Source organism: Mustela putorius, unplaced genomic scaffold (genome assembly GCF_011764305.1).
Source record: "Mustela putorius furo isolate JIRA1106 unplaced genomic scaffold, ASM1176430v1.1 tig00003846_pilon_pilon_pilon, whole genome shotgun sequence".
In the NCBI taxonomy this organism is placed as follows: Eukaryota; Metazoa; Chordata; class Mammalia; order Carnivora; family Mustelidae; genus Mustela; species Mustela putorius.
In genome coordinates this window covers 404,993-429,105 of record NW_025421999.1, presented here as the reverse complement: position 1 = coordinate 429,105, position 24,113 = coordinate 404,993, and the positions used below count along the sequence as shown (strand labels likewise).

Sequence of the window (24,113 nt, the reverse complement as noted above, 5' to 3'; positions counted from 1 at the left end):
TTGTTTTGTTACTTAAAGTCCACATGAGTGAGATCTTATGGTATTTGTCTTTCTCTGACTGGCTTACTTCGCCTAGCATTATACTCTCTAGCTCCATCCATATTGTGGCAAATGGCAAGATCTCTTTCTTTTACGGCTGAATAGTATTCCGGTGTGTGTGTGTGTGTGTGTTTTGTCTGTGACCTTTCTTTATCCATTTACCCATACATGGACCCTTGAGCTGTTCCCATAAATTGGCTATTGTAAATAATGCTGGAAAAACATAGGGGTGCGTGTATCCCTTTAAATTAGTGTATTTTTTTATTTTGGGGGCAAATACCCCATAATATGATTACTGAATCATAGGGTAGTTCTATTTTTAACTTTGTGAGGAACCTCCATACAGTTTTCTACAGTGGCTGCTCCATTTTGTACTCCCACCAACAGTGCAAGAGGGTTCCTGTTTCTCCATATCCTCTCCAACATTTGTTTCTTGGGTTTTTGACTTCAGCCTTTCTGACAGGCAAGAGATGATATCTCATTGTAGTTTTGGTTTGTATTTCTCTGATGATGAGTTATGTTGAGCATCTTTTTATGTATCTGTCAGCCATCTGGATGTCTTCTTTAGGGAAATGTTTGCTCATGTCTTCTGCCCATTTTTTAACTGGATTGTTGTTTTCCAAGTTGTATAACTTGAGTACTGAGTATTGAGTTGTATAATTTCTTCATATATTTTGGATACTAAACCTAAGCAACCAGTTTCAATACCATCTGCAGCTAAAGATGAAAGAAAGGTGTGAGGACACTTATTTTAGGGAAGGGGAGGATGGTTAACAGGAAATTCACCATAAACAAGGGTAAAGTTTGTTATGCACATTGAAATCTGCAACTTAACCTTCAGTATTTCAGATACCATTGATTCTCTTGTAATTTAGAGTCATACTTCTCTTCTTTATAAATGTAATTCCCCTTCTAGAAAGGTACTTAATCTTTTCAGAGCTTTTCCTATGTTTGCTGTTTCTCACTTGGCTCAAAATAATCTATACTATCTGTCCATTCCTTAACTGGATTATTTGGTTTTTGGGTGTTGAGTTTGATAAGTTCTTTATAGATGTTGTATACTAAGCCTTTATCAAATATGTCATTTGCAAATATCTTCTCCCAGTCAGAGAAAGAGAAATACCATATGATTGCACTCATACATGGAATTTAAGAAACAAAACAGATGAACATGGTGGGGGTAGGGGGGGGAGGCAAACCATGAAACAGACTCTTAACTGTAGAGAACACACTGAGGGTTGCTGGACGGGAGGTGGGCAGGTTTAAATGTGTATGGGTATTAAGGAGGGCACTGTGATGAGCACTAGATGGTGTATGTAAGTCATGAATCACTAAATTCTATTCCTGAAACTAATACTACACTATATTTTAACTGGAATTTAAATAAAAACTTGAAATAAAAACAAACAAATAAAAATTTATGCCAAGGAGGCATATTTGGGGATGGCATATTCTGATTCCCTTCACTACATGCTAACCCTAGATGAATAAGTGCCTTCTGTTTAGTTTCTACAACACTAAAATTTGATTACTGGTATTTCTCTGCCTTTTTGATAAAATTGTTACGAAGAGTATGGGACATAATGGAAGGGAATATATGTAAATGGTACAATCCATACAAATGCAAATTAATGGTAGAATTATTTGTAATATTATATTGTAAGCTTCTTAAGGGGCTAGATTAGGCTTTAATGAACATTACACCCATGACAATGCTTAGCATAGTACTAACCAGTGAATTTAATGCTGCTCAAAAAAATAAAATAAAAAATTTCCTAAATGAAATAAAAGGATGAAAAGGAATGATGGTGTTTAGCTCTTTTTTACCTGCAGTCCCAGTTAAGATTTGTTGACTTCTTGCATCTGTGGAAGATTTCAAGTGCTGACTCATGCCATATATCCCCTTTAACAAAATAATCACTTTGAAGGAGATAAGCAAAGGACTTGGAGATTGGGCAGCTTTCCCTTGGTTATTTCTAAGATTAGCCATTCTCAGTTTTTCTCACTTTGGTACACAGACAGAATTTCTGAAATTAGTTGTTTTTTTTTTTTTCCTAGAACAAATTTATGAAGTCGTGTATCACTACATAGACATACTGTAGCTGGTGAAAAACTGTTATAAATGGGGAACATTTTTTTTCTTTTTATCTTTGGGTTTTCTCTGTGTGGTACAGATGTTGAGCCTTGTGAAATATATAGTTTAGTACTTTGCATTGCAAATAGAGTAAAAGTAAGAGACCTTTGATAACTTTTATGCCTAGCAAGTGTCTGGCAGGAGTCTGTTTTGTTTAGTAAGAGAGACTAGCAAACAAAATACTCAATTTTCATTCTGTGATAGGAAATGAAGAGTATTGTCTTATTTCTGCAACTCAAACAAAATGTTTAACACTTTATTAGTAGTCAAAGTTATATGGTAATAGTCTCAAATGTATATGTAGCGTTATATGAGATCCTTTTGTTGGTAAATAGAAATTACCAGAAGTGCATTAATTCTTTCAGTCTATTGAGGTTAAAATAGATTTGAGGTTTGAAAAATTTAAAGATTGTTAGCTGGAAGGAGGTTGTTGTGTTGCTAATGTGAATTCTGATATTTAAGTAGCATAAGAAAGAACGTAGGTAGGGTCCTGTCTCACTTTTAAAATCAGTATCCAGTAAGTGTTAGCTGCAAAGTAATTTTCCTGAAATTGTCTGGAAAAAAAAAAATGATCTGTTTTTCTCCAATGACTTCTATTGTAAAACGAAAGCTGTGTTCCCCTCAAAAATAAATTTGGTCCCAAGTTATAATAAAACATACTGAGGAATTCAGAAAATCTTAAATATAAGATTTATAGTTTTAGGAATTTTATATATTTATGTGTAAATTTTAAGATTAATCTTAAAATCATAAAATCGATTATTTCAAAACACATTTATCAGTGTCTGATGAAGTAATACTACCATAACATATTAATACATTATAATGGACCTTACTATAGCATATCCCAAACCATGCTGTTAACCTTCTTTTATAATTCTAAGTATTTTACCTTTTTACATAATGACATTTTACTTCTGTGATCATTGATCTTTTTAAAAATTTAACTCTAATTTTTAAAGGTGGATTTGGTTTCCTTTATTCTTCGTTGTTAGTCTACTTCCCTTTCTCTGAAGCATTCTTACCAATTTACGTTCAAAAGTTATTAGCCGTGGAAGAAAGACTAGAATACTCCAAAATGTTCACAATATTTGCTTCTGAGTTATTGAAAATTTTAGTGTGTTTTTTTTTGTTTTCTGGGTCACCTAAAGAGGTTTTTTGTTTGTTTGTTTGTTTGTTTGTTTGTTTTGAGCGAGAGAGATTGGGTTGCCTGGGTAGCACAATCAGTTAAGCATCTGACTCTTGGTTTGGGCTCAGGTCATGATCTCAGGGTCCTGAGATTGAGCCCTGAGGTGGGATCTGCACTCAGTGCAGATTCTGCTTTGGATTCTCTTGGGCAGGGGAGCAGAGGGAGAGGGATAGAGAATCATAAGCAGGCTCCACACTCAGAACCACACCACAGGGCTCCATCTCATGACCCTAAGATCATGACCTGAGCCAAAATCAAGAGTCAGAAGCTTAACCAACTGAGCTACTCAGGTACCTCTAAAGAGTTAATTTCCTATATCTGTATCCTCTATAATCAGGAAGAAAGTACTGTAATTTATTTCTTCAGGGATAAATTTATATACAATGATACCTTTAGTCAGACACATTTACATATTTGATTCGTTTATATTTTGGTACTGGTTATCATTTTTTTGATAACATTGTAAAAAGGATATAATTAATTTCTGGATAAACAGCTTTTCTATAGCATACTACTCAAAGTGTATTCAGGACTGGCAGCCTCAATATCACCTGGGAACACTTTAGCAATCATAATTCTCAGGCTCCTGGGCTCAGTCCCAGCAAACAGCAGTCTGGGTTTTAGCAAGCCCTTTAAGTGATTAAGGTTCTAGCGCTATACCAGAACTTTCCACCTCTTTCCTGTCTCCCTTTCTCCCTCTTCCTTTCTCTTCATACCTCCCTCTTGCCTTCTCTCCTCCTCTCTTCCTCTCCTTCCCCTCTTCATGTAGGATAAGCATGCGTGTGTGTACACACACACACACACACACACACATACACAGCCTATATATAGAATTCACTGTAACCTCTCTCTAAATAGAATATGTGTATTTAAAAAAAGAATATTTTTTCTAAGTTTTTTGTTGTTTGTTTCTGCCCTAGCTTGTTCATTAAAAGATAACTGAGGCAGTTTTCTGGTATTTGTATTTATATGCCTTCACTTAGCAAACATGTTTTATATGGTTATAAATTAGATAGTTTTTTTAAAAAAACATTATGTTTATTTAATTCATGAGAGACAGAGAGAAAGAGAGGCACAGGCAGAAGGAGAAGAGTTTCCCCACTGAGCAGGGATCCCAAAGCAGAACTCTATCCCAGGACCCTGGGATCATGACCTGAGCTGAAGATGCTTAACCATCTGAGCCACCAAGGCATCCAAAAGATAACTGAGGCAGCTTTCTGGTATTTGTACTTATATGCTTTCATTTATCAAACATGTTTCACATGGTTAAACATTAGATAGTTCTGCCTAATTTACAGATTTCTAGAACTCATTAACCAATATAATAACTCTAGCAAGTTATAGACTGAATTGTGTCCCTGCAAAAATTCCTATGTTGAAGCCCTAACCCCCAAAATCTCAGAATGTGACTGACTGTATTTAGAGATAGGGTTTTAAAGAGGCAGTTAAGTTAAAATGAGGTCCTTAAGGTGTACCCTACTCCAATATGACTAGTATCCTCATAAGAAGAGGACATGAGGACACAAACACAGGCAAAGGGACCAACATGTGAGGATATAGTGAGAAGGTGGCCATCTGTAAGCTAAGGAGATTGGCTACAGAAGAAACCAAACTTGTCAATACCTTGATATTGAATGTCTGGCCTCCAGAATTGTAAGAAAATACATTTCTGTTGTCTAAGCTACCCAGTCTGTGGTATTTTTTATGACGATCATTGCAAATTAATACATAAGTATTTATAAAAATGATGGTATACTTCAATCTTAATATCTGGTGATTGCCTTTAAGGTACTATTGGGTCATGGTCCTTAACAGAAAGCTACAGCTTTACAAAGAGTGCCAGAGACCAGTATGAAAAACTGTTCACCATGCACAATAACATGCTAAAGCTCTATGAGAATCTTGGAGAATACTTTATTTTTGACTCTAAGACAGTGAGCATCGAAGAGTTCTTTGGTGATCTCAGCAACTTCCGAACTTTGTTTCTGGTGAGTAATACATCTTAAAGGATTGCAAGTCCTGTTGCTTGTGTTTTTTTAAATAGTCTCTTCTATTAGCATTTTATGTACCTATTGATCATATTGACTTCATGTTATAGGCCTTTAGCAGGAATGGACAGATATTTTATACCTGTGACATAGATAAAAATGGTTGGCTGGCTTAATATATAATGGAGACTTAAATGAACTATCTTCAACTTTAGATATATATGGGAATTTCTCTACTGAAATTTTGTAAGAATGAATGAATTGGTACTTAAATTATGTTAATTTTTATATAGCATAGTATTGTAATTTGACCTAGCTTAAAAATTAATATCTAAAGTCATCTTTCACTTAATACATTAAAATGCTATGATTTGTGAGCAAGTTTTTGTCATAGTCTTTATAAGAAAACTCTACAGTAGACTATAAAAATGACCTGTAATATTCACATTTTCTTTCATAATGTAGCCTCCTGTTTCAAACTATTAACTCTTGGGGATAACAGGAAATACTAGCATTAGTTAGAGATGGGTAGTCAGGGTGCCAGTTATGAAGCTAGAGGGAAGCAAAAGCTTTACTGTATAAATGTTGTGGAAGTAGTTCTCTGCATCTAGTGAAAAAGGAGAAGAGCACAGACTCTGACTATGACAGTGGTAGATACATGTAATAGTTGATACCAAATAAGTAAGGTTTCATGTATTTAAAAGAAGAAATTCTAGCAATTATCCGCAACAGGAAGATCAATTAGCAAACAAATTCATTGCAGTTTGAGATACATATCTATTCCAAAAGCAGTTATTTGCTAAAAAAGGCTTGCTCTATTAATTGAATATGTTGTGCCATGGAATTGGATTGGGGTATGACTTGCACAGTCTGTGAAATACAGATATTTTTGTGGAAAGCGTTTGCTTTTATCTACTGAGCTGGGACATATAACCCAGAGCACATCCTATTTTTGGTGATAGAAGCTTAAAAAAGCTTTCATAAATATGATCATTTGTCTCTTTTTTTTCTGAGAATTTTAGCTTATTTTGGTCTCTGGTCTTTACCCCCTTAATAGACACACATATTTAACTTTTTAGCTGGCCAGTAAGTCGTAAAATGTGTTCTGGCAATGACTCACCCAACTATTTTCAAAACTTAAAAGCTGTAAGTATGACATGAACCTGTGCATACCTACATTATATCTACTTGGACTATTTTCAAGAAGAAAACAAATATGTTGAAAAGGAATGGAGATTAGAAAATACACTTCAGTTGACACACTGAAAAGATAAATCCAATAAATTATTTCGTAACATCAGTGTGGGTAACTGGATGTAATTATAGTTAATATTGTCAATCTCCTATTAAAAAGTACCTTGTTTTAGTGGATTGGATGTGAAAACTGTCACATGAGTGGCCCTCACCTCCCTGATGCAGTCATAGAATAGAATTTGATGTACTCCCATTGTATAGCATCTGTTTAAGGACAATTCCTGTATTGCAGCCTGTTGCTTAGAAATCTTGCTAAGAACTAGAATTAGAATTGTATTACTTCTCAATCAAAAGTTTTTTTTGTTTGTTTTTTGGTGGTGGTTTTTTGTTTGTTTGTTTTTTGTTTTTTTGATGTGATGATGTAATTTTTAAGAAGACCTGATTCAGTGACCAGGCGTTGTCACTAATAAGCTGTGTGAATTTATATAAGTCATTTATCTTTTGTAGCTACTTATTTTTTTAACTAAAATGAAGTGATTTTACTCCTGATCTCTAAGAATTTATTCCTCTTTAGAAGTCTGTGAGCCACAGAATTGCAGAGAGTCATGTGAATTACATAGATAAATAGGATATATTTGTCTACTGACTTCACTGTATGTATAGCTTGAGTATAGGAAAGTATTTTGTCACAAATTATTCTCATTGTAAGTCAGTTGACATTCTGAAGTCCATTTTCGTGTACATTTACGTTAATTTCTTTAGACCGTGCTAAGATTGATTTTAAAGATTTCAAAATAGGTAACTATTTCCTATAATGTGTCCTGGTCAGCCACTGCCCTCTGCCTTTCAGAACACTATTACTATCATTTTTATCTGCAAATCATTATTGACTTGCTGGCATGAGAGCCAAGTGTGCAGCTTATTAGTTGTTTTGAACTTGGGTCGGTTAGGTATTCTCTCTGGGCATCAGTTCCCTCATTTATAAAATACAGGTGATAATTTCTGACATATCTTTCTCAACACTATGTGAAAACACCTCATAACCTATGCAATGCAGATGGAGAACATTATTAGTCATATTCTACCCATATATTTGATGATTATTTATTGAGAACTGTTTTGATTTTGGTAATGCTCTAGTCCAGAGATAAAAGGAAAATAATAATCTCTATCTATGAATGAAAAGAGACAGGTAAGTAAATACAATGTAATTTGATAGTGCTGCCTTAGGAGTATCAAGGTGCTATAGTAATGCAAGGGAAGAACTGCCTAACTGTGCCTGAGCTGGCCTGAGGAGCCTGCACAGAGAAAGTGACATTTGGGCAGAGTCTGGAAAAACCCATAGGTGTTTGACAAGTAGATTTTGACAAGCAGATTTAAAGCTTTTACACCTTACCTATAATAAGCTGAACACTCCTAAATCAACATCACCAACTTCAGTCAATCATGTTCACCATGATCCTGTTTCATAGTGAACATGAAATGATTTCACTCTCCCAGGGGAGGGAAGAACCCAGAAAGAGAGACAAAAATTGTGATCGCCAAAAGTTCCCATTTTCTTAGTGTTTTCTGTATATGGCCTCAGGCTTCCTACTGCTAAAAGCATATTGGACTATACATGGAAGCAATAAAATACCAGTATTGCTGAGAAGAAAATAAGAGTTCTGATTCATATGCTACCAAAAATTACTTCCAGATGAGCTCAGAGTTTCATCCTGGGAGATTTATTTGGCATGTGCAGCATAAACAAAATGCACATAGCAAAAAGTCTTCCTCAGAGAGATATCATCTAAAGGATGGAGAGAATGGAAATAAACAAAAGGGTTTGACATAGCACATTCAAATTAATGGAAGCAAAATTGGGTAATCTCTTTGAGATGCTGCTATATTAATTATTCATATCATTCATGTTATTTGTTACTCAATTGAGGATGTTAAACATATTCAAGATGCTTGTCCTGTATATTAGCATGAAGATATATGTAATTGGAAACATTTCTAAATTCAGAATTAAGTCTCTCTTTCTAGTTAGTTTCCCGACATCATCAGAGTTAAAAAAAAAAAGTTTATAATATATTCAAGATTAATTAATAATCCCTAAATTTATGTTGAATATTTTGTAGAAGAAAATAAAATTCCACATTTATAAAAGGTTTAGACCTCTTTTTTTGCTTATTCTTCTTTATGCTTCAGTTAGTTCAAACAGTTGGCTACAGTCTTTTTTCTTTCGAAATACTTTGAATAGAATATCCAAAATCAATGAACCTTATGTTTCACTGCCATGCAGTACCTTCCTTAGGCATAAAAATTAATTTCAGCTATTGGGAAAGTGTTTGAGGCAAGTATTATACTTTAGTAACCTTCATAGATCCAAATAAATTACAGAGAATATTTCTTTTGTCTTTTAAATCTGGCAGTTTCCTATGGATTCTGTATGTTTTTGTTTTATTTTTTAAAGACCAATATGTTACCCAGGCACACAATTTATTTTTGTTTTGTGTATGTTCTCTTTCTATATCTCATACATTGGACATAAAGGCAAAAGGCTTTATAGAATTAATAGATTCATTTACATAACTTAAGAAAACATTATCATTACTATTAATCATGCTGGAAGATTTCCCCTCAACAAAATAAGTATTTGCTGCTATTCATTTGATAAATAAACTTTAACATTTTTTAATCAGAATTTCCTCTAACAATTTTTGAATAGCTCTTAGATGAATATTAAAATGATTAAGTCTCAGGAGGCTAAGTGATAGCTGCATTTATATCATCATTCAGTCTTCTTGCTTCTATCTCCTAAATGTCTTACAGTCCATTCATTTCTTTCCAGCCCACTGATGCTATTTTGTTCTGGGCCTCTACTGTCTCTCAGCTAGACTATTATAATGATGTTCTTGATTGGTATCTGTGTCTGCTTCTCTTTTACTTCTAATCCATTTGCAACATTAAAGTCAGAATAAAACTGAAAACAAAACAAAGAAGACAGTGTTACTTTCCTGACTTAAAATTCTTTAATGAATTCTCTGTAGCCTCAGGATGAAATCTAAATTGTTTAAAATCAAAGTGGCTTCTAAAATCAAAAGAAGTATGGTTGCTTACAGACCAGACCATCTAGGCTTGGCTGACTGAGCCATAATCACTTAATGTGAATTATCCTCCCAGGCTGGCCGAAGGTAAAGTATGAAAGTGGAAGCAGCAAAAGAAGACAACACCAAGTGTCTAAGGGGACCTGAGCCTCTTAGAACAGAGAGAAACTTTGGGAGCACAGTATTAAAACTAAATGAAGGCTTAAAGGCAAATGTGTGACTGTCATTATGCCTTAGTTGTTCCCATAGCTAGTATGGCATGAGGAGTTATAAAACTGAGGTTATTCTTTTTTTTTTAATTTATTTTTTATAAACATATAATGTATTTTTATCCCCAGGGGTACAGGTCTGTGAATCGCCAGGTTTACACACTTAACAGCACTCACCATAGCACATACCCTCCCCAATGTCCATAACCCCACCCCCCTCTCCCACACCCCCTCCCCCCGGCAAGCCTCAAAAACTGAGATTATTCTTATCTTAATTCTCATTTAGGGGTGATCTTCCTTCTATCTTAAGTAATTGTCCTTTCAAAATCTAAGCTTGCATGAGAGCTATGTACCTTTCTTGGTTGATGGAGATATTTAATTTTGATAAGCTCTCATTTCTCTCAAGTCATCTTCCTCTTTATAAGGCCTCAATCATGTCTAAATCCAAAATATAATTGGAAAGCCAAAGTGAACACCTGTAGTTCGTTAAACCCAAAAGACTAAACTGATATATACAGAACATTTTTATTCATTCATTACAGGAAATTTGCCTTTAAAGGAATGAGGCTGAAATTTTGCATAAAAAGATTGTGTATATATAATCTCTGATCCAAGAAGACTAAGTTATTTTGACACATTTTTAAAGCTTCAGTTTACAAAGTACTTGACATTTAAAGGAAACTTTAGTGTGGTATTACAGAAATGGTGGACTTACATACGAAACCAAATATATTCTTTAATAAAGGAGAGTAATCAGTAATATAAACTCTGTTATCTAAAGTTCCATCATCCAAAATCTCTGTTAGATGCCTCATAATTTGATGTATCTTTGTTTTGCCAATATAATGATAATTAATAATTGTAAAGATACTTTTGAGAAACTCCAAAAAGCCTGATGTGCCCCTCGAATAGTATAGCTTTATTTGTAAGCTAAGTATCTCCAGGCCTCAGCAGCTGTGAGTCCAGATGGCGGTCATGTCAGTAACAATAATCCGGACATCCCAAATTCTCTCTTCTTTACCTCTGCTGGCAGGACTCAAGCTCCCTGCGAAGTTTCCACTCCAACAAGTACATCAGGAGTCATCTTATATGGGCTCAGAAGATGTTAGCTATAGTTATGACTTGACATTTGCCCACAAATATTTGAGTGCCTGCTAGTCTAGGATGATGGGAATGTAGCAGTGAACAAAATAGGCAAAGCCCTGATGGTCCAGTCCTGCTTCCACTCTGGCTCCCCTCTGCCTTTTGCTGGCAAACCTGTATGGGGCCGCCCTCAGTGAAAATCCATCTGGACCAAGGTTGCAGTCAGAGATATTGCTCCAGTTTGCCACCAGTCCTGGTAGTACCATAGTGGTGGTATGCTCAGTGCAAAGTTAGCTGTGTTCACAGCACACTTCATAAAAACAGTTCCTTTTGCTTTTCTTCTGATCCCTTTCTCCTTAAAGGCTTAAAAAGTTTTCAAGTCCTAGAGACCTCAAAGCAATCCTAAATCCATAAGCCCTTCCATTCCCCTCCATCCTTCCTTTTGTTCTGTCACATAGGGATGTATGTAACTTCTTCTAGAAGCCAAGGACAAATAACCAGCATAAATCCTTTCATGCAAATCCCACCAACTACCTCTCTCTAATCACACACAGACACACACACACACACACACACACACACACACACATCCCTTTGAGTTCAACTGGGACCACCTTACCTATGTAGCCTTAGGGTTATTTTGATCTGTTGCAACTCTTTGAAAATAGGCAATTCATATAAAATATATGGTAACTCTGTTAAGCAGAACTTTTGACCAGAATTCATCATATTCCTCATTCACCAGCTGTGACAGAGAACAGACTTTACTGTATTATACAGGCATCGTTAATTTTTTTTTTTTTTTTTGGAAAAAGATACCACCTATCAACTGTTGTATTCTGTTTGACTACTTTCTTTGGGCCAGGAGTAGATGTCCATGTCCTATTTTTCTTATGTAATTGTTCCTTGTGTAAAAAAACTAAATATATCATGAGGAACTAAAGGAATATGTAATAAAGCAATATGTAATAGTGGCATACATGGTTTAAAGAGAACCACTTTAGAATAATATTGTAAACATTTAAAATATCATAAATGTTTCTAAAATATTTCTAAAAAGTTGTCAGAATTGCTTATGGCAAGATGAATATTGTCCTTTAAAAATCTAAGACAATGTCATAGTTAACACTGAAAATATTAACAAAGTCAGTTCAATACCTTCTTTTTTTTTTTTTTTTTTTTTTTTAAAGATTTCATTTATTATTTATTTGACAGAGAGAGAAATCACAAGTAGGCAGAGAGTCAGGCAGAGAGAGAGAGAAGCAGGCTCCCGCTGAGCAAAGAGCCCGATGCGGGGCTCGATCCCAGGACACTGAGATCATGACCTGAGCCGAAGGCAGCGGCTTAATCCACTGAGCCACCCAGGCGCCCCAATACCTTCTTTTCTTATTAAAGGTCTAGTAAGAACTAGAACCAGGAAACAAAATGCTTTTGCTTTAGTTCTAGCAACACCTCACATAGAATTTTTCAAGGAAGTGTTTCTCATAAACAAGTTATTACTGAATTATGTCCAAACATCAGGAAGTAAGAAAGTTATAAAATGAGCAGTAGAGTATACAAACTGACGTTTTCCATAGGCCTTGAGAATGGCCAAAGCTATTAATAATTACAACCTGAGCCAAAAGATCCCAAAAGCCAATTCTACTGGTACCACCAGTTTGTCTTCATTCTGCTTCATCCTTATTTATCTATTTGCTAATGATAATTTTATTAGAAAAGATGCCCTAGCCCCTGTACAAGGTAGTAGGAGGCAGGACTCTCCCTGGAATCCTGTCCATGGAGATCCTTTTGCCTCATCTGCCCCCTTACTCTTCTTCTCCCCTACCTTCACTACTTCCCCAATTACTTTACCAACTGTCCAAGAGGATTTTTACCCTAGTGCTCCCATTTTGGCCTAGATAACCCTTTAGTGTGCTTTCATACCCTGTAATGTGTTCATTACCATATCTCAATCTTCACCATAAATTAGCCTACTCTAGATCAAACACAGGGCAGATCACTAACAACATATATGAGTGACAGTGAATTAATAATGCAATGAGTGAACCAAAGTACTAAAGATGAAAAATTAAAATGTTGGCTCCTCAGAGCTCATATTCTAATGGGAAAGACTGTCAAATGAACAAATACTAATAATGAAATGTACACAAAGAGCTCATGAGCACAGAAGAGAGAGTCATTTATTCTGATTTAAGGAAGGCTTTGAAGAGTAAGTGACATATGAACAGGGTCATCATTGTTTTTGCTACTGTATGGCCTTTCACATTTAATCTTTACCCTTTTCTTCTTCTCCACCTTGTTTGGTGTTTGTTTGTGGTGGTAAATATATATTGTTTCCTAGTTTTCCATGCTGAATTTAGAGTGGAAAAACAGCTATTTCATTTCTGGAGAAGCAGCTATCAGATCATTATTATGATCTACAAGTTATCCATCATATGCTTGGACAAACAGTAACCAAGCTTCAGTTACTTCTTAACTACCGACAGCTGTCCCGAGCAATAGACTAATTGATGCAGATTATCTAGGGTAACAACCGTTGCTTAAAGACTGACTTGTCTGGTGTGACTTTAGGACAGTCATAATGACCCAGGAATGATTTTGACCCGCTGGGAGACATTTGGCAAGGTCTAGAGACAATTTTGTCTATCATAACCAAGGAGGAGGTACAGCTGGCATTTAGTGAGTGAAGCCAGGAATGCTGCTAAACACCTTACAATGTATGTAGAGCCCCCACAATGAAGAAACAACAAAAGCAAGCCCCTTCCCTGAGCATGAGACTATGCAAACTGAGCAACCAAACCAACCCAGGGTTCTTCCAGCAAGTAAAAAGGTTGATGTTGGATGGATTAGAGCAGAGAACTAACAGTATCTACAAAATACACAACACAAAAGTACATTGCTCAATACTGAATTGTCAGAAGTTCCAAATTGTCAAAATACAAATAAGTATATATGTATTTGTGAAATGTGTGCTTTTGTTCATTTAAGTGTGTGTGTGTGTGTATATATATATATGTATATATGTATATATGTATATATATACATATATATATATAAATCATGGGGAAGAGCTACAATGGTGGAGTACTAGGAGGACCCTTGGCTTGCCTCCGCCCTAGAGCTAGATAAATATTACATCATTCTGAATAGCCAAGAAATCAATTTGAAGACTGACAGAACAAACTCTACAGCTAGAGGGAGAGAAGAGGCCATATCATGGAAAGTAGGACGTGCTGAGATGTGTGGGGGTTGATAAAGATGGTGGATGCTGCAGAGGGGAAGGAGTCCTAGTTACGGGGAGAGAGAGCACACAGGGGATTGCACAAGGAAATCACTTCCCCAGCCATTGACTGGGAAAATGAGAAGGGCTGATTTTCAAATTTTTTTCAACCAAGGGGCCTCAAAGACTGGAGTTTTAGAGGTCTGAGGCATAGCTAGTATGGAACCTGGTGGCTGCTACAGTGCTTCTGTGGAGAAGAAAGGCAGAGGGCCCAATAGCAGCCTACAGAAACTAAAAGTGCCTTAGGACACACTGGGAGAGTTAGATCACCCTTCCTGGAATGCATCTGGGAGAGGTGACATTGCCTGTCTAGGGATAAAAAAGCCGGCTGGTGCCATTACACTCCCATGCCCCTCAGCATCATGTAGAGACACATAATGAGGGCAGCTACCCTGGGCACGGGCTCTTTGCTGCACTTTACTCCAATATCCATGCCCCTGTGCTTTGGTGCCACTGCCTTCTGGAACAAACCTGCATCAGTCCCAACACAGTAAGACCTGCTCTCAGAGGACCAGTGTGGGACCCTGAAGTTTGGAGTTTTAAAACTTAGCCAGCCTGCCTGAGATAGAACACAGGTGCACTGTGTTGGCAGGTGGGCAGATGACCAGGACGCAGACAGGGTGAAGGCAGGGATCTGAGGGATTCCTAGGACGCACAGGGGAGAGTGTTCACTCTTCTGGGAGGGCTTCCCTGGACAAAAGTGGGTGCAAATCCCCCTCTCTGGTACCAGAGGGGCTGGTGCTATTTTTTCTCCCCTGTCCCCCAGCATAAACTAACTTCAGTAACTGGCACAGGGCCAGTAGTGGCAGCCTATACTGCTTACACCAAGCCCCAGCCCCCCACACTCTGCAGGTGCTGCTTTTATTGGTCAAGTGTGCCTGAGAAACAGAACAATGGGCCCCTCCCCCAGAAGACTAACACAAACCCACACACCATGTCTACTGACCATAGAGTTCTGCAAAGCTTCAGCACTACTAAAAGTAGCACCAGATCTCTTTTAGGAAGCCGACCAGAGCACACCTAGTTAATACTTCCCACACTTTGACCAAGGTCCAAACATGCCCCACTGTGGGCAAAGAGAAACTCTGCAGAGGACTGACCTGAGGGAAAGAGCAGCCAAAACACAGCGGCAGAGTGCGCACACAGAACGCACACACACAAGACACTTCCTGAAGTGCCAGGCCCTGGACAGTGTAGGACCTCTTCTTAATAAAGTCATTACTCTCAGGAGCAGAAAACATAACAGGCTTTCCTAACACAGAGAAGAAGACAGAGACCTAGACAAAAGGCCAAGATGGAGGAGTTCATCCCAGAAGAAAGAACAAAAAAAAGGTCATGGCTAAGGATCTAATCAAAACAGATAGAAGTATTATGCATGATCCAGAATTTAAAGCAACAGTCATAAAGATACTAGCTGGACTTGAGAAGAGCACAGAAGACACCAGGGGGCCCCTTACAGGAAAGACAAAAGATCTAAAAACTAGTCAGCCTAAAATAAAAGATCCTGTAACTGAGATACAAAACCAACTGGATGTATTGCCCACAAGGATGGAAGAAGAGGAACAAGTAAGTGATACATAAAATAAAACTGTGAAAAGTAATGAAGCTGGAAAGAAGAGAGAAAAAAATGTGGGATCACAAATGTGAGCATAGGTACTCAGTGACTTCATTAAGCATAATAATATTCTTACCAAAGGAGTGCCAGAAGAAAAAGAGAGGGGAAAGGGGCAGAAGGTTATTTGAGGAAATTATAGTGATAAACTTCTCTGATCTGGGGACTGAAACACATCTAGATCCAGGAGGCATGGAGAACTCCCATCAAAGTCAACAAAAGCAAGCCAACACCAAGACATTGTAGTTAAATTTGTAAAAATTTAGAGATAAAGAAAAATTCCTACAAGCAACAAGACAGAGGAAGTTTCTAACTTACAAGCGAAGACAAGGGATGACTCCACAGAAATGTGGCAGGCCAGAAAGGAGTGGTGTGATATATTCAATGTGCTGAATGCAAAAAATATGCAGCCAAGAATACTCTATCTACCAAAGCTGTTATTTGGAATAGAAGGAGAGATAAAAAGCTTCCCAGAAAACAAAAACTAAAAGAATTTATGGCCACCAAACCAGCCCTTCAAGGAGTATTAAAGGGGACACTTTGGGTGGGAAAGAATGACCAGAGGTGACAGAGACTAGAAAGAAACAGAGAAAATCACCATAAACAACAAAACAAGCAATAAAATGGCATGAAATTTCTATCAATAATCCCTTTGAATGTAAATGGACTAAATGCTCCAATGAAAAGACATAGGGTGTCAGAATGGATAAGAAAATAAGACCCATATCGATGCTGCCTACAAGAGACTCATTTTACACCTAAAGACACCTCCAGATTGAAAGTGAAGGGCTGGAGAACCATTTATCATGCTAATGGATGTCAAAAGAAAGCTAGAGTAGTCATACTTAGACAAACTAGATTTTAAAGCAAAGATGAAGAAGGGCACTATATCGTAATAGAAGAGGACTATCCAACAAGAAGACCTAACAATTGTAAATATTTATGCCTCCAACTTAGGAGCATCCAAATATGTAAAACGATAGCAAATATAAGGGAACTCATGTATAATAATACACTAATAGTGGACATTAACATTCCATTAAATCAATGGACAGATCATCTAAGCAGAAAAATCAATAGGGAAACAATGGCTTTGAATAACACACTGGACCAGATGGACTTCACAGATATATTGAGAACATTTCAACCTAAAGCAGCAGAATACATATTATACTGAAGTGCCAGTAGGACATTCTCCAGAATAGATCACATACTGGGTCACAAAGCAACTTCAATAAGTACAAAAAGATAATGCCATGCATATTTTCCAGCCACAGTGCTATGAAAATTGAAGTCAACCACAAGAAAAAAATTGGAAAGTCTATAAAGACATGGTGGTGAAAGAACATCCTATTAAAGAATGAATGGATTGACCAGGAAATTAAAGAAGAAATTTAAAAATACATTGGAACAAGTGAAAATGAAAACATGATAGTCCAAAACCAACACCTAAAGCTGGAAGAAATAGAAAACTTGAACAGACTGATAACTAGCAAAGAAATTATATCAATAATCAAAATCTCTCCACAGACAAAAGTCCAGGGCCAGATGGTTTCACAGGGGAATTATAGTGAACATTTAATGATGACTTAATACTTATTCTTCTAAAACTATTCCAAAAAATAGAAATGGAAGGAAAACTTCCAAACTCATTCTATGAGGTCAGCATTACCTTGATTCCAAAACCAGACAAACACCCCACTAAGAAAGAGAATTATAGGCCAATATCCCTGATGAACATGAATGCAGAAATTCTCAACAAAATACTAACAAATTGAATCCAACTGTACGTTAAAAAAATCATTCACCACAATCAAGTGGGACTTACTCCTGTGGTGCCAGGGTGGTTTAACATTCCCAAATCAGTCAACATAATACACCACATTAATAAAAGAAAGGATAAGAACCATATGATACTCTCAATAGATGCAGAAAAAGCACTTGACAGAGTACAGTGTCCATTCTTTTTTTTAATTTAAAGTTAGTTAACATATAGTGTATTATTAGGCTCAGGGTAGAGTTTAGTGATTTCATCAGCTGCATATAACACCCAGTGTTCATTACATCATGGGCTCTCCTTGATGCCCATCACCCAGTTACCCCATTCCCCACCCCCCCACCAACCTCCCCTCCAGTAACGCTGTTTGTTTCCTATAGTTAAGAGTCTCTCATGGTTTGTCTCCCTCTCTGTTTTCATCTTATTTTATTTTATTTTTCCTTCCCTTCCCCTGTGTTATCCATTTTGTTTCTTAAATTACACATGAGTGAAATTATATATTTTTGTTTCTCTGACTGACTTACTATGTTTAACATAATACAGTCTAGTTCCACCCATGTAGTTGCAAATTATAAGATTTCATTCTTTTTGATAGCTGAGTAATATACCACCATAGAGATATACCACTTCTTTATCCATTCATCCACTGATGGACATCTGGGTTCTTCCCATATTTTGACAGTTGTGGACATCTGCATCCATTCTTGATAAAAGCCCTCAACAAAGTAGGGATAGAGGGAACATACCTCAGTATCATAAAGGCCATAAACCAAAGCCCCACAGCTAATATACTTAATGGGGAAAAACCAAGAGCTTTTCTTCTGTGGTCAGGAATATTACAGGGATGTCCACTCTCACCATTGTTAGTTAACATAATACTGGAACTCCTTGCCTCAGCAGTCACACAACAAAAAGAAATAATAGGCGCCCAAATTGGCAAGAAAGAAGTAAAACTTTCACTATTCACAGAAGACATGATACTCTATGTAGAACACCTGAACGACTCCACCAAAAAATTAATAGAACTGATAAATGAATTGCATGAAGTAACAGGTTACAAAATCAATGTACAGAAGTCTCTTTCATTTTTATACACCAGTAATGAAGCAGCAGAAAGAGAAATCAGAGAATCAATTCCCTCTACAGTTCCACCAAAAACTATTTTAAGATATCTAGAAATAAACCTAACTAAAGAGGTAAAAGATCTGTACTCTGATTACTATAGAACATTTATCAAAGAAATTGAAGAAGACACAAAAAAATGGAAAAATATTCCACACTCATGAATTGGAAGAGCAAATATTGTTTAAAATGTCTATACTACCCAAAGCAATCCTCCACACATTTAATGCAAACCCTATCAACATAACACCAGAAATTTTCACAGAGCTAAAACAAACAGTCCTAAAATTTGTATGGAACCACAAAAGACCCCAGATAGCCAAAACAATCTTTAAAAAGAAAAGCAAGGCTTAGAGGCATCACAGTTCTGGACTCTTGAGTTATATAACAAAGCTGTAGTGATCAAGACCATATGGTACTGGCACAAAAACATACATAGATCAATGGAACAGAATAGAGAGCCCAGAAATAGACACACAATTATATGGACAACTAATCTGCACAGCAGGAAAGACTATCCAGTGGAAATAGGACAGTCTCTTCAACAGATGGTTTTTGGGAAAACTGGACAGCTCCATGCAAAAGAATGAAATGTGACCACTTTCTTATACCATACACAAAAATAAATGTAAAATGGATGAAAAACCTAAATGTGAGATCCAAATCCATCAAAATCCTAGAAGAGAACTCAGGCAGTAAGCACTTTGACATAGGCCAGTTCAACTTGTTACTAGATAATGTCTCATGGGGCCCGGGAAACAAAGGCAAAAATGAACTATTAGGACTCCATCAAGATAAAAATATCTGCACACTGAAGGAAACAATCAACAAAACTAAAAGATAACCTTTGGAATGGGGAATGATATTTACAAATGACATCAGATAAAGGGTTAGTATCCAAAATATATAAAGAACTTATATAATTCAACACCCAAAATTAATAATCCAATTAAAATATAGGCAGAAGACATGAATAGACATTTTTCCAAAGAAGACAAAGGGATAGCTAACAGACATATGAAAAGATATTCAATATCACTCATCATCAGGAAAATATAAATCAAAACTATAATGAGGTATCAGCTCACACTTGTCAGAACAGCTAAAATCAACACAAGAAACAGATGTTGGCAAGGTTGAGGAGAATAGGGAAACCTACACTATTAGTGGGAATGAAAGCTGGGGCAGCCACTCCGGAGAATAGTATGGAGGTTCCTCAAAAAGTTAAAAATAGAGGTACCCTATAATCCAGTAATTACAGTGTTAGGTATTTACCCAAAGGACACAGAAATACTGATTCGAAAGAGCACATGCACCCCAGTGTTTATAACAGCATTATGAGCAATAGCCAAATTATGGAAAGAGCCCAAATGTCCATCAACTAATGAATGGATAAAGAAGTAGTGGTATAGATACAAAATGGAATATCCCTCAGCCATAAAAAAAAAAAAAACAAAATCTTGCCATTTGCAAGGATGTGGATGGAGTTAGAGTTTATTATACTAAGCAAAATAAGCCAGTCAGAAAAAGACAGGTACCATATGAGTTCACTCATATGTGGAATTTAAGAAATAAAACAAAACATATTGGGGAGAAAAAAGAGAGAGACAAACCAGAAAATGGACTCTTAGCTATAAAGAAGAAACTGAAGGTAGCTGGAAGAGAGGTGGGCAGGGGGATGGGGTGAATGAGGGATGGGCATCAAGGAGGGCACTTGTGATTAGCACCAGGTGTTATATATAACTGATGAATCACTAAGTTCTGCTCTCGAAACTAATATTGCTCTATATGTTAACTAACTGGAATTTAAATAGCAACAAACACAATAAAAATAATGATAAAAAATAAAAATCATGGGGAATAGAAATACAAATAGAACCCATTCTTCATTTATTTTCAAGTTACACTTTCCTGTTTGTTTTCTGTCTTTAGCTGGAATATATACTTAGATAAGACAGCTCTGCTTTTCCAGCTTGCTTTTTCTCATTAATTACTGTTTATGTTACTAACATTCTAAGCTTAATGTAGATGGGGAGAATGAGACAGTGAACTCTAAGCATAATTATTAGGAAAATTATATTCTGTGTTAAACACAGTCAGTACTGGGGAAAGAAAACAACGGTGCCAAATGGAATGACCACATGAAAGTGGCTGAGCAGTTTCTCTATTGATCTTAAGGTTCCTTGTACAATTAGTATTTTAGATTTAGATTTTGGCATTATAGTTTTTTTTTTCTATAGGAATCACTGAATTTTCCTGTTTAAAAGACTTCACAAGGGGTTCCTGGGTGGCTCAGTCACTTGAGCTTGAGTGTCTGACTCTTGATAGGCTCAGGTCCTGATCATAGAGTTGTGAGGTGGAGCCCTGCATCAAGCTCTGCACTCAGCACAAAGTCTGCTTATCTCTCTCCCTACCCTTCTATGCCTCCCCATTTGCTCCTGTGTGTGCATACACAGACGTGCTCTCTCTCTCACTAAAATAATTAAATAAATTAATTACTTTTAAAAACAAAAGACTTTGCTAGTTACAATTAGGTGATCTTCTTACACAACCTTGTTTTTTATAGGCTGTATATCGTTATATGGTATAGGAGAAATAAAAATGAATTCTGTCCTACTTGAGAGAAAGAGTCTTGCCAAGAACATTATCATTTCAGTTAAATAATCCTAACATTAATTTTCTAGAATATGGATGATTTGCAGACATGAACTTTACCTAGAAGTGTGGCACTCTGTCTGCTTTTAGGCATGGGTCAAATTCAAAACTTAAAGGAGGAAACTAATGAGATAATAAGATGCCCATCCTTTTCCTAATAGTTCTAAAGCTATGGCTCTTGTCCTTGTTAGGTAAGTAAATTAACGCCTGTCCTTTTTCAAGAGAAAACAAAGCAAAACAGTGCCTCGTACAAATACTGATTCAACCTCAATTACTACTTCCCCAAGGAAGATAGACATTTACATCCTAAAATGAGTTTCTAGACAGGAAGCTCTGATAAAAGATGGGATTTATAGTAAAGCGTGTAGTGGGATAAAAGCATAGTTTCAGTGGCAAAAATTGGAAAAATTATAAAGAACTTACAAAAATATTTAGTTCATCTTGGATTCCTTTCATCTTGGTCCTGTTCTCTGCCAGCTGTCAGCTAGTTGATCTGATAAACTAATGCAGTACTAACGTGTCACTCACTCTGTACTACATAAGTGACCTTTAAATCCAGGACAGTGCCTTAATCCAGCAGAGCAATTCTACTCTCAAGAATTTCCTGCAGCTTGACTAGTTGATAGAGGAAATGCTTGGGAGAAAGGCAGATATACTTGTACCTCTGAAAGAAAGTCATGTACATAGCTACCTAACCTGACTAGGTGTAGAAATTCTTTCCCCACATCAAGGAGATTCTACAAATTAACCTGGCTGCTGGGGTATTCTAATTCAGCTTTATGATCTTTGTCTTACAAATCTGTATCATTTGGTAATTACTTCCTTTGGGATATAGATCAGGGATCAGCAATCTATGACCTAGGTGCTAAATCCAGCCTGCCCTCTGCTTTTATCATTAAAGCTGTATTGGCACAAAGCCATGCCCATTTGTTTATATATTATTTGTAGCTGCTTTCACCCAACAATGGCAGTGTTAAGTAGTTGAGACAGTCCATGTGCCATACAGGCTGAAAATACTTACTGTCCTGCCCTTTTTACAGAAAAAAAGCATGCCAACCCTTAATATAGAGCATGCAAAGAAGGGTGTTAAGGTGAGATTCTGATAGGGAAATTACAGAAAACAGATATAGTTTCTTATGTTTCAACTTCCAAAGGCAGTCTGTCCTTAAGAGGAGTAGCTTTTGAGAAGATGAGAGTAAGGAGTTTCATTGGAAGAGATGTAGTATCAACTTGGCTGTTGATTTCCTCTTTCCTTTCTAGGTGACATTACCTCTTTATAGATTGCCCCTGAGGCAGAATTACTCCACTTATCTTACATTGTTAGGCAGGATGACTGCAGAAGTTAACCACAGGCTTAGTGTGTGAGACCTACATCATGCTTAACCAGTAGTCCTAATCTCACTTATGCATCCTGGGAGACAGAAGATACTTAGTACCTATATTATATTAGGCACACACGATATGCTTGTAATCCAGATCCCCTCTACTCTGCCTTATATTGCAGTACACATACAGCCTCATTAGTATAGAAATCCTTTGTCATAACATGGGTAGGATTTCTTGGTGTGGTTTTTAGTAGAAGTATCTCCTTAGTCTATTTCCTTAGATGCCCATCCTTCAGTGTTAAACCTGAGCATTACTAAGGGTCTGCCTTTGGTCCTACATAATTTTTCCAAGGAAGTTTGTATCTACTCACATGGTTTACTCATTCCTGAGCTGTGATTTTATTCTTCAGTTCTAGACTCAAGTTTATTGTTTCTTTGATACCTGTAACTAGATTTCCCAGAACTGTCTCAAGCTCAGAATATTCAAAATAGAATTCATTACATCTTTTCCCAACTCATTCCCATTATTCTTTATTTTGGTTAATGGAACAACTTATCTTCTCCCTTAGTGTTCACATCTGTTCTATCCCCAGTTCATGTTGTTTCTGCCTAAATCGTCCTTGCTTTAACTGTTCTAGTTTTGGTATGTATTGTTTCTCCCTGGATTACTGCAATAACCTTTCAGTCATTCTAACTTCAGTCTTACCACCCTCCAGACCGTGTTTATATACCACTGCCAGACACTTCTTTCTAAAACATAGGTCTTATTGGGATATCCACCTTCTCAGCCTTCTCAGAAATCTTTAATGCCCTCTCATAGATGACAGCAAAGTCTAAACTAGCATCCTTCCACCATCATCCTTTTCCTCTGTTCACAGTGCTCACAATCGCCTTTCCACTGGTGAAATCATTTTCATCTTTCAAGACTCTATTCAATGGCTATTTTCTCCATGACAACTTTCCTGGTATCTCTTCCCCAACTCCAAGGAGAATTAATTTCTCCCTATTTTGTATACTCATATCACATTGTTAATGTGGTTTTGTAACACCCCACTCATTATAATTGCTGATATGCAGATCTGCATTTTTCTTTATGCTGCATGTTCCTCTGGAGTAAATGTGTCTCGATTGTGTTTTAATTTTTATCACACAGCAGAATGTGTGGCATATAAAAGTAGCTGTTAAATATTGATCAGTAACTTATTTGTAACTGATAATCATGTTCTTCCTGTGCTAGAGATCAAATAATAAATGGCCTTTTGTATTAAGGGTTTCAAAACCCTCTAGCTCTCTCTCCTTCCCTTCTCCCTGCCCTCTCTGCTACTTTAAAAAAAAAAAAAAGCTTTAATCATTTTTTAAAATTATTTTCTTTATTTGACAGAGAGAGAGAAAGAGAGAGACAGAGAGTGCATGC

The 24,113-nt window shown here is 36.6% G+C and overlaps 1 protein-coding gene across 6 annotated transcripts in view; it reads left to right on the top strand.

Annotated features, from left to right (window-relative positions):
• DIAPH2 (diaphanous related formin 2) overlaps positions 1-24,113 on the top strand; it is a 980,096-nt gene that overhangs the window by 730,953 nt on the left and 225,030 nt on the right. For all 6 annotated transcript variants that reach the window (XM_013047536.2, XM_004775974.3, XM_013047535.2 and 3 more), the window contains one exon: positions 5,186-5,350. In XM_013047536.2, coding sequence (XP_012902990.1) covers positions 5,186-5,350 — 165 coding nt within the window. The remainder of the gene's footprint in view (positions 1-5,185; positions 5,351-24,113) is intronic.